At 37.5% G+C, this 15,000-nt stretch overlaps 1 protein-coding gene across 1 annotated transcript in view; it reads right to left on the bottom strand.

Moving 5' to 3' along the window:
- LOC125033226 (lachesin-like) overlaps positions 1–15,000 on the bottom strand; it is a 238,888-nt gene that overhangs the window by 77,674 nt on the left and 146,214 nt on the right. The window contains exon 2 of the mRNA XM_047624610.1: positions 6,390–6,499. Within this exon, the coding sequence (XP_047480566.1) occupies positions 6,390–6,499 (110 nt within the window). The remainder of the gene's footprint in view (positions 1–6,389; positions 6,500–15,000) is intronic.

The following is a 15,000-nucleotide window of genomic DNA, read 5'->3' as shown; positions in this document are numbered from 1 at the left end:
ACTTCTATCGTGGGTCGTCGATAGTGAAAAATCAATAGCTTTGTCAATGGCAAAAAGTTCAGCAAGAAAAATCGATGTATGATTCGGTGGTCTGAACTTTAGTTCACATTCAGTCGATCATACATCCGCACCCACACACCCATCTGTCTTAGAGCCATCGGTATATATATGGAAAAAACTGAGATGCTTAATAAGGATCTCTCTGAACCTCTGGCGTACCTCCACTTCCGACGCCATGGCCTTGGCTGATGTAAGCCAGGCTTCCATGGTAGTAAAATTGGGGGTTTCCCATGGCGCTGTGACTTAACCAGGGTATCAATGGTAGAGAGATCTATACCGACTTTCTCGACGAGGTCGTGGAGTCGCGTAGCAAAGGGCCTAGTGCCTCCATTGCTATTAGGGTGGCTCGGGTCTCGAGCCACCTTTGCGGCATAGGTCAGTGCTAACTGGCCACGTCTGAGTTGGAGGGGAGGTACTCCTGACTCCACCTCAAGACGCTCGATCCGAGTGCATTTTAGGGCTCCAACACACACACGCAAACAAGCATTCTACACAGCATCCAAACCTTTCAAACTTGTTCTCGATGCCGAACCATACACGATTGACCCTTAATCTACTTTAGACCTAATCTAAACTATACCATTTGCAAAGACTGTCTATCAGCTTCCATTTTATTACCAGAAATGCACTTTAATAAATTTAGTGCTCTTTGACATTTATTCTTTAACTGACCGATGAGGTCTTTCCAATTAAGTTTACTATCAAAAAGTAGACCAAGAAATTTAGCAGAATTTTGAATAAGTATTGGGTGGTTGTCTAGAGTTAGCCTGATATTCGGCTTTCTCCTATGTGAACAAATGGCACCAATACTCTTTCTAGTGGAAAACTTATAACCCCACTGGAGGCCCCAGTTATGAATCATATCCAGTGCCAATTAGATGCAATTTGCTGAAAATTCTGCATTATTGCTGGAGTGCCATAATGCGCAATCATCAGTGTACAGTGAGTATTTAAGATTCAGAGGAGGAGCTGGTAAGATGTCATTGATCATGCTTAAAAATAATGTTGGTGACAAGACACTTCCTTGTGGGACGCCGTTTGCCTGGACAAAAATGTCCGAAAAAAGTGACATTTTTAGAAAACAACTTGACAGCAAAAGTTTTGTCAGAAATGAAATTTTGAATAAAACAAGGCAAGTTTCCACATAATCCAAAAGCATAAAGTTTTCTGAGTAGGCCATATCGCCATGTCATGTCGCTTTTTCTATATCTTAAAATACTGAAATCAAATAATCTTTTTTGGCAATTGCCGCTTGAATATGACTGTCCAGCTTGACTAGTTGATCGAGAGTTTGACATCTCTTTCGGAAGCCGCACTGCTCGTCAACTAGAAAATTACTGGAATTTAAAAAATGCAATAGCTTACTGTTAACAATTCTTTCAATGACCTTGCATAAGTAACTTGTCAACGCAATTGGGCGGTAGCAGATGGCAGATCTGGGATATCCCCCTCCTTTCAATATGGGAATGATGTGGGCGAAGTGCCATAAATTTGAAAAGTGTGGCTTTTCCAAATTTCATTGTACACTTCTAGCAACTTAATCATGGCATCATAATTAAGATGCTTTATCATCTCAAACCGAATCTCATTGGGGCCTGGGGATGTTCCTCTACAGGCTTCTAGGGCTCGGACAAGCTCATCCATTGTTAGATTTTTATTGTAACCAAAGTCATCTCCTGTGGCAAAGTGAATAGGTTGCAGCTCAGCCACTTCCTTGATGGTCTGGAATGCGGGATGGTAATTTGCTGAGCTGCTTGTATGAGAGAACTGCCTGGCGAGTGCATTAACAATGTCTGTAGGTGAATCGAAATCAGTACCCTCGTGGATGATGTTATTAATTTTGAAAGATGTTTTATTCTTATTGATTTTATTGATAGTGGACCAAACCTCTGATATTTTGGTATTGCTGTTAATTGTAGAGACAAAGCTCTGCCTAGGAGTCTCATTTTGCTTGTCTAATTACTCTACGAACCTTAGCTCTTGCTTGTTTGTAGCTGCAAAAGTTCTCATTTGTGAGGTTATTTTTGAAAAGCCTGTAGGCCTTATTGTGTCGGCACAGCGCCCTGCGGTAATCTGGTGTCCACCATGGAACTCTATGCTTAATGCTATCTGTTTTAGGAATGGATAGCAATGCTGCTTCTAAAATCGACTTCTGAATATTGTTTACTTTATCATTAATGGTTTCTCCCAAAAGTTCGAGCTTGACGCTCCTTGTGAAGGCGACCCAATCTGTCTTTTTACGTTAAATTTAGGCGCTGAAGGCGTTCTCACTGTGTCTCATGAATATTCAATCAAAATAGGAAGATGGTCGCTTCCCAACGAGTCGTCAATGGTGTGCCACAGGCACTTGGCTGCTATTGATGAAGTCATAAGTGATAAGTCAATAAAGATCAACAGTGATAAGTCAATAAAGCTGAGATTATCGGTATTATCGTCCACCTGCGTCGGACTACCATCGTTCTGGACGACTAAATCAGACTCATTAATCAACTTAACTACTTGCTCACCTCTACCATCCACTTGCAGGGAACCCCATAACGTATGATGAGCATTAAAATCACCTAAAATTACTTTATTTTGTGGCAGACGTTCCTGAAGAGCAAAGAGCTCATCATAGATTATCACATTATCAAGTGGACAATAAATTGAATTAAATTTTACTTTGCATGCGACAAACTCCAAAGTAGAATCAATAGTCACTTCAGTAAAAGGGAGGTTTTGGTGGATGTACATTGCGACTCCGCCTCCACCCCTACCCTCACGATCCTACCGACATAAATGGTAGTTCCTCAGCGAAACGACCGCGTCAGAGACAAGGTGTATTAAGTGCGGTTTTTGGAGAACTATAATATCGGGAGCATAGGACGAGGCTAATAATTTAAGGTCATTTACTTTAGACCTAAGACCGACAGTTCCATTGTACAATGGTTGACGCGAAGATTATGTTTTATGGGTTTTGAAGTGCCTTGTCCACCAGTTTTAATTTTCTTTTTATGGGAGGGAGGCGCCTCCTCTCCATCGCATCCCCGGAACCTCTCTCGGGATGGTTTAGAGACAGAAGCCTCCATGTCCTGCACCTCCTACTTCTGCTTCTCTCTCGAAAAACCGATCGCAAGCCAGACGAAGTCCTCACAGGAGTAGCTCGGACGGGAAGGTGCGCTCCAGATTGTGATTCGGTATCAGCTTCCTTAAGATGTTTATGCTGGGTTGATGCAGCCATTTGATCGACCAATTTTGGCAATTGATGTACTTTGATATTTAATTCTCTAACGGTTTGAGTTCAGCAATTTCTTTATCCTTAGCTGCAAGCTGATGACTGACATTACTTGCACTAGGGGTGATGTTAGTTACTGCTGCAGCATAGGAAGTATCGGGTTTGTTTATCAAACTTTCCATTTTCCTCTTAGATTCATTATAACTAACTTCATGCTATCTCATATATGCTAATGTCTCAGTCTCCTTCAGGATGCTGCACTCAGCAGATCCTGACTGATGGGGACCTCCACAGTTAGCACATTTGGAAATCTGGCTAGTACATGTGATGGTGTCATGGGCTTCAGCACATTTACGGAAAACAAATTTATTTGAATCTTTGTCAATACATCTTAATGAGGTGTGTCCGAATTTTTTGCATCTATTACAATGCCTTGGCTTTTGGACATAAGGTCTTACTTGGACACATTCATATCCAACATTGACATATTCTGGGATTTTATTCAAAGCAAAGATAAAAATAACACAGTCCAGTTTTCGTTCGCACATTCCCATCCTTCTTGATCATGCAATAAACATCTACTACATCTTGGTCCTTCATACTCTCGAGAATTTCACTTTCTTCAATCGTCCTCAAATCCCTGTGAAAGACTACTCCCTTATTTGGGCCAATAGGAATAGTTACTCTAACTCGGAGATCATGAATTTACGTCAGCTTAAGTAAATCTTTAATCTGGGAGTTATATTGTACTTTAACAAGGAGGCTTCCATCTCGCAATTTTTGGACAAAATCAAAACGGCCGTCCACTTGACCATCAAGGACCTTTTTGATGATAAAGGGGTTCATGTTCTAAAGTGACTGATTTTCATTCACGCATTTTACATTCGCGAACCTTGAAATCTGGGTGGGGATTTTGAAATGTGGTCTTCTCGTTTTGTCATTAGTAGGGATTCCATTGTTTGTAGTCAGATTGGTCATAGAAGGGTCATTAGTCGCCCCTCCTCCTTGAGTAAGAGAAGGGGTAGTCGGGGTATTACTCATCCTGGGTATCGGACCAGATCCGACCCCTTGTCTCAAAAATGTAGTCCATAAGGGACAAAAAACTTAACTTTTGGTATCAACCTAACAGCAATAGCTAAGAGAGTAAGGCAGTTTTCCGTCCTTTACCCCCCCAGTGGAAGCCTCGCTGCGTTCTCCAGTACCACAGAGGGATCGAGTTATGTGGAGGACACTTTCTTACCGCCGAACTTGCCTAGGCGAAGAACGGTAATTCAATGCCCACCCCCCAAGCGAATAAGGGATTTCACGAGGAACTCCGGTAGGCTCAGGAAAGTCACATTAAGATGAAAAGAATTCAGGACAAAAAAAAAAAAGTGCGTCCAAGACTACTGGGCCTCCCTATCCAGGGATCAAAGCCACAAGGGCTACCCTAGTGTAGGAGAGAGCTGCGGGTCTGAGGTGGGGTGTTGACTACGCCTACTGTAGCCTTGTGCCACCTGCAAAAAGAAGAGCACTGAAGGTGCTGGCAAAGCACTATAAAGTGAAAAAAGGGTCTGTAATTACAGTCTTTTTTTAGTTGTATTTCAATTACTTTAGAACACAGAAGCAACAATGTAAAGCGAGACGAGAGGCCCCGTTTCCAGGGTAGCTCTGGTGGCACAAGACTTATTGTTTGTAGCTGCTGTGTTAAGGACAAGGTGTTAACTCTTCGACCTCCTGTGATAAGCAGTACTTTGGCGAGACAGGCGCCAGTCTCACAAAACGTTTGTTGTTGTGCTCCCTGTATCCACAACAACAACGCCATCTTTTGGAACACAGGCCATCAGATGGTCAGCGGCGCGAATTGCCTTTCATTCCCCTTCCGCTTGCCCACGCCCGCAGACTGGTGGAACCCTCCTTAATGAAGCTGCTGCCTAGTTTCAACTTGAACAGTGGCTTTCCTCCTGCCAATAGTCTCCTCGCTTCTCACATCATTCGCCTTCTCCCTTATGCCAGCCACCCTGTGCATAGTCCGGCCGATCCTCCGACCTGACCTAAGCTCCCTTCGCTTCCGGTCTTCTGTCCGTAACTGCCCCGGTTTACTGTGTTACCTCTCCAAATCTCTTTTATACCCCCCTCCTGTCCCTTTCTTCTTCAATCTTCTGGGGTTTTCTACCACGCACACTCACACACTTATATATATGTGTGTGTGCACAAACATGTATAATTAACTATATATATATATATATATATATATATATATATATATATATATATATATATGCATATATCTGTATATTTAACTATATCTATATATCTATCTATATGTATATATATGAATATATGTGTACACACATATATATGTATATCTAACTATATCTATCTATATTTCTGTCTATTTGTATACACATGTAGATGTATTCACACACACATATATGCATGTTTAACTGCATTTGTAGGTGTATATATGTATATGTGTATATATAAATATATATATATATATATATATATATTATCACACACATGTATATATGTATGGTACATACAACTAACTATTAGATCCGCAATAAATGTGAAAATGATTGGTTATTTTGATTGCAAGTTTTTTCTCTCATTATGAACATAAGAGTTGCGCTACTTCATGAGAATGGTTCTATACTTTGTGTAGGACCTAACTGAAACGAGCAATAATGGTTACAGACGTTATGAACGTTTATGCAGTATTTTTTTTTTTTTTTATAGAAATTGCTAGTTGAGTGTAAATTTCCGGTGTGGCTAAATTGATATATTTGATATGGTTCTTTTAATTCCAGTGATAATTCATACTATCAATTCATACTATCAATATTAAATATTGTGATATGTTTAGAAAATATTTGTAGCATGCAGGTTTGGTTTACAGATTAATACTTTTGTGGATTTCCATTACATTTTTTAGTTCTATTGTTTATAACAACGATATTCCGGTATTACTGCATATTTTTTGGTAATGTAATTCACATGTTGAAATGAGCCTTATTGGAGATCTCAGCGACATCAGTGTGAAAATACTTAATTCACCTATTTTGTGATTTGTTATTTCCCTTAAGCAACGAAATTACAATGGCGATGGTAACTAAATTATTCAAATCCATACCTTGTATCTAGTGAGATTGCTGACTCGACAGCTTAGTTCTGCTGTCTTCCCAACAGCTGCAGTGAAGTTTGTTACTTGTCCTAGGAATCTAGGTAGAAATGACTGTCCACCTGGGGGAGAGAACACGACAGGAGGTCAGTTGATAATCGCTTTCCAAAATAATTCCACTATCAATTAAATATGTAAGGTCCGTTTATCAAAAAGTAATCACAATCAATATACTTATTATTATTATTATTATTATTATTATTATTAGAAAATATAAATAAGAATGATAAGTATAGTATAATGATGATAATAATGGTGATAGAAATGATAATAATGGTGAAAGAAATGATAATAACAAGAAAAATAAGGATAATAAGAATAAGTATGATAATGATAATGAAAATGATGATGATGGTGATGATGATGATGATGATGATGATGATGATGATGATGATGATGATAAATCATTATAGCAATACTGAAAATGATTATAATAATAATACTGATAATGATTTATCAATATTATTATTATTACTACTATTATAATTATCATTATTAGTATCATCATTATCATTAAGTATTATTATTATCATTAAATTATCATTTTTATATCATTATTATTGTAATACTAATTATAGTAATAATAATAATTATAGTAATAATAATAATAATAATAATAATAATAATAATAATACCAATAATAATAATAATATTTACTATTATTATCATTATTATTATTATCATCATTATTGTTATCATTATTTTCATTAATACTTTTATGGTTATTATCATCATTATTATCATTATTACTTCATTAATATTATTAGCATTTTGTGACGCAACACAAATATGCCATTTTTATCTACACTTTACGCATATGCAGTACATGGATGTGCACTGACAAAGAAAAGGAAATTAAAATTGAATAAATGACAAATACAAGTACAATTTTTTTTCCAAGATACTAAATATCGTACAGCACTTTTACTGGGAGTAAGTTTTTAGACTATTTACCCCCTTTTGAGCCACTCAGCTAGTAGTTACTCGAGTTGAAACAAGCAAACGTGAATTTTCTCATTCGGATGTTAGAATGTAGATAAGACTCCTCAGAGACGCGCCACTACTTATGGAATAATAATAAAGGAAACTATGATCAGATTTTATCCCAAGATAAAGGGCATTCAGATTAAACGAAACGAATTATACATAATGTTTGTTAGTCATCACCAAGTACTGATCTAGCGTGTTTTCTGTTTATTTAATCAGTGTTTAGTGACGAAAAGAAAAGAAAACCTAGTCACTGCACTGGTTAGCCGCTACTAGCCCAATGTGCGCGGGTGGCCCTGTAATAAAAAATTATCTTTTGCCTTTCCATAGAGATAGCTCTACGTCACCAAGGAGTCTGCTATTAGTCTTACCTATCTCATCTGTTAACCCTTTTCCTTCATTTTTTGAAAGCTTCGCTTCTATTATTTTAATATCTTTGTTATAAATATTTTAATTAAATAATAATAATAATATCAACATCAGTGCAATGATAATGTCAATGTCAATATTACTAATCTTTAAAAGAAAAACACGTTTTCCCGCCAATTCAAGGAATGGAGAAATCAAGATCGGTTCTAGGGCCAACACGCACATACACAAACAATATATATGCACGCGCATGTATATATTTATATGTATATATACATATATATGTATTTATGTATATATAGATATATAACACACACACACACACACACACACACACACACACACACACACACACACACACACACATATATAAGTTCTCACCTCACCATCGTCTCTACAATAAACTCACCCATTGTTTAAATCATCTAGGTTTGATTAAAACAAGTTCAGCAAAACCGTGCAAATTCGCACGCACATGCGCCTATGTGAGTGGGTGCGCACAGCGCCCGCGCGCGCGTGAGCCTTCGCACGGATTTGGTAGTGGGTGAGTCTATCTTAAATACGATGGTGAGTTGAGAACCACCAGCAATGATTACATAATCAACTACTCTGGGAAAGGATAATTGATCAGCGACCCCAGTATATAGTCCCAGTCAACTACATGATATGTATCATTTATACAAATATATGTATATATACAAATATATCAATATATATATCTACATGAATATATGTATATACATGAATATACATGTACATGTATACATAAATATGCATACATAAGTATATATGCATATATATAGGTGTATACATGTATATATGTGCAATTTATTTGTATATGCATTTAAATTTATATATATACATATTTATATACATATACATATATACACATATATGTATATATATATATATATATATATATATATATATATATATATATATCTTCTTTTGCTGTAGCTTTGTCCCTTTCTTGTAGGGGGTCGCTATAATCAAGTTCTGACAAACTGACGCCAACCCTATATTTACCCGGGCTTAGGACCGGCACTGATTAGGGCTGTTTGCCCACCCAGTAGCTTATATATATATATATATATATATATATATATATATATATGCATATACATGTATGTAGATAATATATATATATATATATATGTGTGTGTGTGTGTGTGTGTGTGTGTGTAAATATATACATTTATGAATATATATGTGTATATATATTAATATATATATACATACACACATATATATGCACTATATATATACACACTATGAATACATATATACATACAAGTGTGTGTATGTTTGTAAATATTTACATATATTTATATGCATATATATGTATATACTTATATATATATTTACATATATTAATATGCATATATATGTATATATACATATATATAAACACATACATATATATATATGTATATGTATATATATATGCACATATATATGTACAATATATATATATATATATATATATATACATATATATAAATATGTATATAAATACATGTGTATATATATGTATATATACTTTGTATATACATATATATTTATATACATATACATGTATGTATATATAAATATATATATACATATACAGACATATCTGTACATATATTTGCCTTCATATATATAAATAGTATATACATGTATATACATAAGTATAAACTTATACATGTATATATATATATGGTATAAAAACCCACACTGTAAAACTAGATTTAATTGAAAAAGAGAGACTACAGTTTCGGAATCCACCTGGATTCCATCTTCAGGTGGATTCCGAAACTGTAGTCTCTCTTTTTCAATTAAATCTAGTTTTACAGTGTGGGTTTTTATACCATAGTATCAACACGGTAGTGTGTTTTCTCCTTTTCATATATATATATGTATATATACGTATCTATACATACATATGAATATATATATATATATATATATATATATATATATATATATGTATGTATATGTACATATATATATATATAAATTTATATATGAATATATATAAATATGAAAATATTTATATACATAAATATATAATATATACATATATGCAAATATATATATATATATATATATATATATATATATTTGTGTATATACACATATTCATATATATACATATGTGTATATACACATTTATATATAAATATATCTGTGTATGTATATATGGGTGGGTTCTTCATGCTCAGAGTAATGTAAAGAGATGGTGTGGGTAGCTTAGTTTTAGGTGGTTTTCATGCCTACTCTCCTGGCGGCCCATGGAAACTGGGTACCTTGCAGTCCCAGGCTAAACTATGGGGATCTTGGAGCAATAGGAGGCCCTAGAGTCATGGTCGTGTGGATACGCCTTGGTATAGTAGTTGATGTTGCATCTTCTATTTGGACTAGTCTATATCTCTTTATGGAGCAATTGTGTGGGTGTAAGTCCCCACAGGTATGGCTGGGTACTGAATTTGAAGTTAAGATCATCAGGGGAGCCAGGCTAATGACTGGGCAGTCCTTGTGTGCTGGTGCAGTCGTGTTCTGCTGGAGGATTGGGGAATGCTGATCTCAGTTCCGGCTTCTGCGGCTTAAGTAGCCTTGCGCTGTGTAAGCGTGCAGGGAACGAGGGGAGCCCACTGTCCAATGAGCACGGACATGGCGGTGAACCTGGTGTGACCCAACCTGGGAAACTACGCTGAACGGGGTCGTGCTGCTACACTGACTCCATATCAACTCCTACCCCTCAGCCCCCTGGGGTCAATAGGTGGCTCGAGGGAGGAGGGCCTTGCCAGTCCTTCTTACCCAGAAATTGAGGTGAGTTGTAGGTCCCGTTGGGACTGCTGGGATGCAGGATGGGAACGGGAGTTACTCATTATGCTTGCACTCTGGCAACTGTCAACCCAGTGTGAGGCCTGTGGGGCAAAGCCCTCAGGAACCCCACAGGTGGATGTTGGGCTCCACAGCCTGCCACCCCACTTTATATGGGGTGGCGTCGAGTGACTGCCTGAGGCTTAACCTCAGGTGAGCTGTCTGGGTAGGAGTTTGGAACATCTGGTCCTTGTGGCAGGATTAGCGGTTACCCTGCTATCGAGGGAACTGAAGCAACTGGGAGTTGAGGTGGCTGCCCTCTCAGAGGTGAGAAGACCTGGCAGCGGCATGATCAGTATGGGTAGGTATACCTACTACTGGCACTGAGACTGAATCATACTTTTGGCTTTGTGTCTCTTATTGTTGTGTACGTTCCTACCAATGTTTGCAAACTTGATGTGAAAGAGGGGTTCTATGCCAAGCTCACATTTGTGGCAAACCCAGTCCCCAGCGAGGCATTCCCATTGTTGTAGACAGCTTCAATGCGGTATCCAGCTGTGATTGAGCTGGCTATGAGATGTCTGTCGGTTCCCATGGCTCGGGAGCTGATCCCAGCAGTGAGAAGAGCCTCCTTTCCAGGTCTTTGCTAGGTCCCAGAGATTAAGGATATCCACATTGCTAGAGATGGTATAGTGACACGGGTACTGTGGCAGAGTAGATCGACCACATTGGAGAGTTTACCAGAGTGCTGAGTTTTGTGGCATAGAACATCAGCTGGTAGTGACAACCCTACAGGTCCACTTCAAACCCCTCGTCCCTCCAGTGGCCACTCTAGGGCGTTTCACTTGGTCGAATTCAAAGGGGAGGAGTGTGCCTGAAGGTTCACCACAGTTCACAGAACTTGAAAACCTGATGGACTGAGTTGCTCTGTGGGAGTTTTTCAAGCTTGAAATGCTCGAAGCAGCGCAGGAGTCAATTAAGGGTAAGGTAGAATTTTCCCTGACTGGAGACACTGTAGGCCACAGAAGCATGTCGCATGGCTTGGCTGAATGGCAATCAAGACTTGTGCCATTCCTTGGTGCATAGGACTCAGACACTACTGAGAAGGAACAAGTAGTGCATCAGGAACCATACTGAGGAACTTGAAGGCAATTTCTTGGTAAATGACCTTCGCCCTGCCTACCAAGCTCTGAGAAAACTGAACTCTAAGCCCTCCTCGCAGATGACTACAGTCTGCTCAGTGAATGGACAGATCATCTCAAATCATCTGGGGTTCGTGAATGTTGGGCTTTTTTGAGCACCTGTACCAGGTAGACCCTCCAGCAGTTAGTTTGGAAGCCACTAGTATCGCAATACCTGTGCCAGACCCACCCATCAGCCAGGTGTCTACTTACCCTAACTGAGGGTAGGATGGCAATTTCTAAGCTGAAGGATGGGAAAGCTGCAAGTAGATGTGATATTTCTACTGAACTGCTAAAGGCAGAGGAAAAACCTAAGGTATACGGCTTGCATACAGTTCTGACTGCCATCTGGCAGTCTGGTTCCATTTCCCTTGACCTGATGATGGGTGTGGTCATCCTTCTCTGGAAGGGAAAAGGGGATCGTTGGAACTGTAGCAACTACCTTTGCATCACACTACTTAGTATACAAGGCAAGGTTATCGCCCACATTCTTCTGAAACAGATCTGTGACCACCTACTCACACACCAGAGACCGGAACAGTCTGGGAAGTCCACAATAGACCGTATCCTATCGCTTCGAGTCATGAATTCGGTCATGGGCTGCTCTTCCTCAAGAAGGTGTTTGATTCGGTGCATCGAGAATTGCTATGGGAAATCCTGAGACCCTGGGGCATTCCAACACGGATTATTGGCCTAATAGCAAGCCAATAATCCGTGTTGGTGGGGGCCTGTCGAACATCTTCCCTATTAATTCAGGGTTGAGGCAAGGCAATCCTTACACCAACACTTTTCAACAACTGCACATGGACTGGATAATGGGTATGTTTGTGTGTGTGTGTGTGTGTATGTATGTATGTATGTATGTATGTATGTATGTATGTATGTATGTATGTATGTATGTATGTATGTATGTATGTATGTATATATATGTATGTGTGTGTGTGTGAGTGTATGTATGTATGTATATTTGTACATATGTACAGCTGCAGAATTATATTTTAGTACACTTGCTGGTTCCCACTTGTGTACATTTGGCAACAATATCGATGTAAACATAGAGTAAGTAACATTTTTAAGAATGAGGCGAAAACCATAGGTTGTTTGTAACAAAGTGTATTAGCATCTATTTTTGGAAACTACGTAAGCCATTTCATCTTTCGTTTTCCTCAAACAAGTAATAATAAAACATGTAGTATTAGCTAGCATTAACTTTACAGTGATATATATATATATATTTTTTTTTAATGAAATTTTATGGACTTGTTTGTTAATCGACATGGCAACGCCTATGGAGGTTAGGCAGTATGTCCCCCTTTCAACACAACAATCTTCAAATATAGCTGCATATTTCTTGAAACATGAAAACGTTTCATTCTTCAAACATTTATGCATGGTAGCTAAAGTAAATAAAATATTTGCAAATCGCTGGTACACTTGTAAATGTTTCTCGTGGGCCGTGGCTACACCATCTAGTAGCGGTTAGTCGAACAAATGAAATGGATGTTCTTTTTTTCTTTTCGCCACCAACCATTGATTAAATAAACAGAAAACATGGTACATAGTCTTCATATTAAGACATAATTTGGAAACCATAGTAAGTTATAAAGAATATATAGATGCTTTATCACTGTGTGTGTGTGTGTGTGTGTGTGTGTGTGTGTGTGTGTGTGTGTGTGTGTGTGTGTGTGTGTGTGTGTGTGTGTGTGTGTGTGTGTGTGTAGCGTCTATGGAAATACTAAGTCAATACTTGGTGATTAGTAACGAAACATTACGAATAAATCGATTCTAATGCTAAAATCTCGCAATCGTTTTCGCTATTATTATTCCATAAGTCGTGGCTTTTCTCTAAGGAACAGCCGAGTGAGAAAATACAGGTTTGCTTGTTTTAAGCCGAGGAACTACTTGCTGGGTGGTTCCAAGGAGGGTGAATATCAAAAGTCTGAGGACTTACTCCCAATATATCTGTTGTACGATATCTAATAATCTAATAATATCTAATTGTTCAATCTGATGAAATGTACAGTTCATCCCGCGATATATATATATATATATATATATATATATATATATATATTTATACATATATATACATTACATATATTATATATATATATAAATATATATATATATATATATATATATATATATATATATATATATTATACACACACACACACACACACACACACACACACACACACACACACACACACACGCACATATATATATATATATGTATTTTTATTTTTCTTAGTCTTCATTTCCTTCAATGCACATCCGTTTCCAGTATACGCGTAGGTGTAGATAGAAATGACATACTTGTGTTTGTCTCAAATCAAAGTTTTCATATTATCTTCCTTTTAAATTGATAAAATGACTTGTTTTCTTTTCGTCAGATCCAAACATTGATTCAATAAACAATAAAAATATGCTATATTATCATATAACACTGAACGCAAAACCGTAGTAGGGCTACAATAAATAATTGGATGACTGTGTGCATATGCGTGTGCCGAGGAATTAAACATTATATTCAAAATCAGTGGTTTTATAGTTAATACACATTTTGAACCCCTTCTCGCGTAAAATAAAACTTGTAGTTGGCAGAAAAAGTATATACCTGTAAATATATACATATATTAGTATAATTTTTTTCTTTTTTTACCGGGGAATTCAGTAAATCGAATTACTAGTAGGATGCTTATCATTTTTTAAGATATTTTTACTATTGACTTATTGTAAAAAATAAAAACGGTAATAATTGTAGAAAAGAAAGACCAATTCTAGGAGCAGTCATACTTACAATAAGTACAATGTATCATTATTCAGAACCTTGTTTAATCCCTGGTCCCGGTTACACAGATACAATACATATTTTAAACTCCTTCCATTTCCTTTTAGTATGGCCTTCTACGCTATTGGGAGGTTCTTTCATTAGCCGTTTCCCAAACACTGACAATATTCGCCCAAACAATGAAGAATGAAGCACATCCATGTGGTTTGGGTTCCCGAACCACTTCGTAACTGCCCTTGCTGTGTGTATTGGGCAGTTATCATGCACGAATATGGTTGTTTTTGGGAAGGGCCGAAATATAACAACGTGCTGATGGGAGGAATATTTCTTCTAACAATTATCTGTCTAATCTGAATCTCCCTTCTTTATCGGCGAGTTCATCAACACCTGCATGAAAATTCGCCCTACTTATTATGGGTCACCTGGC

Source organism: Penaeus chinensis, chromosome 16 (assembly GCF_019202785.1).
Source record: "Penaeus chinensis breed Huanghai No. 1 chromosome 16, ASM1920278v2, whole genome shotgun sequence".
Lineage (NCBI taxonomy): Eukaryota > Metazoa > Arthropoda > Malacostraca > Decapoda > Penaeidae > Penaeus > Penaeus chinensis.
Note: the sequence above shows the minus strand (reverse complement) of the source record. Positions and strands in the feature narration are given on the sequence as shown.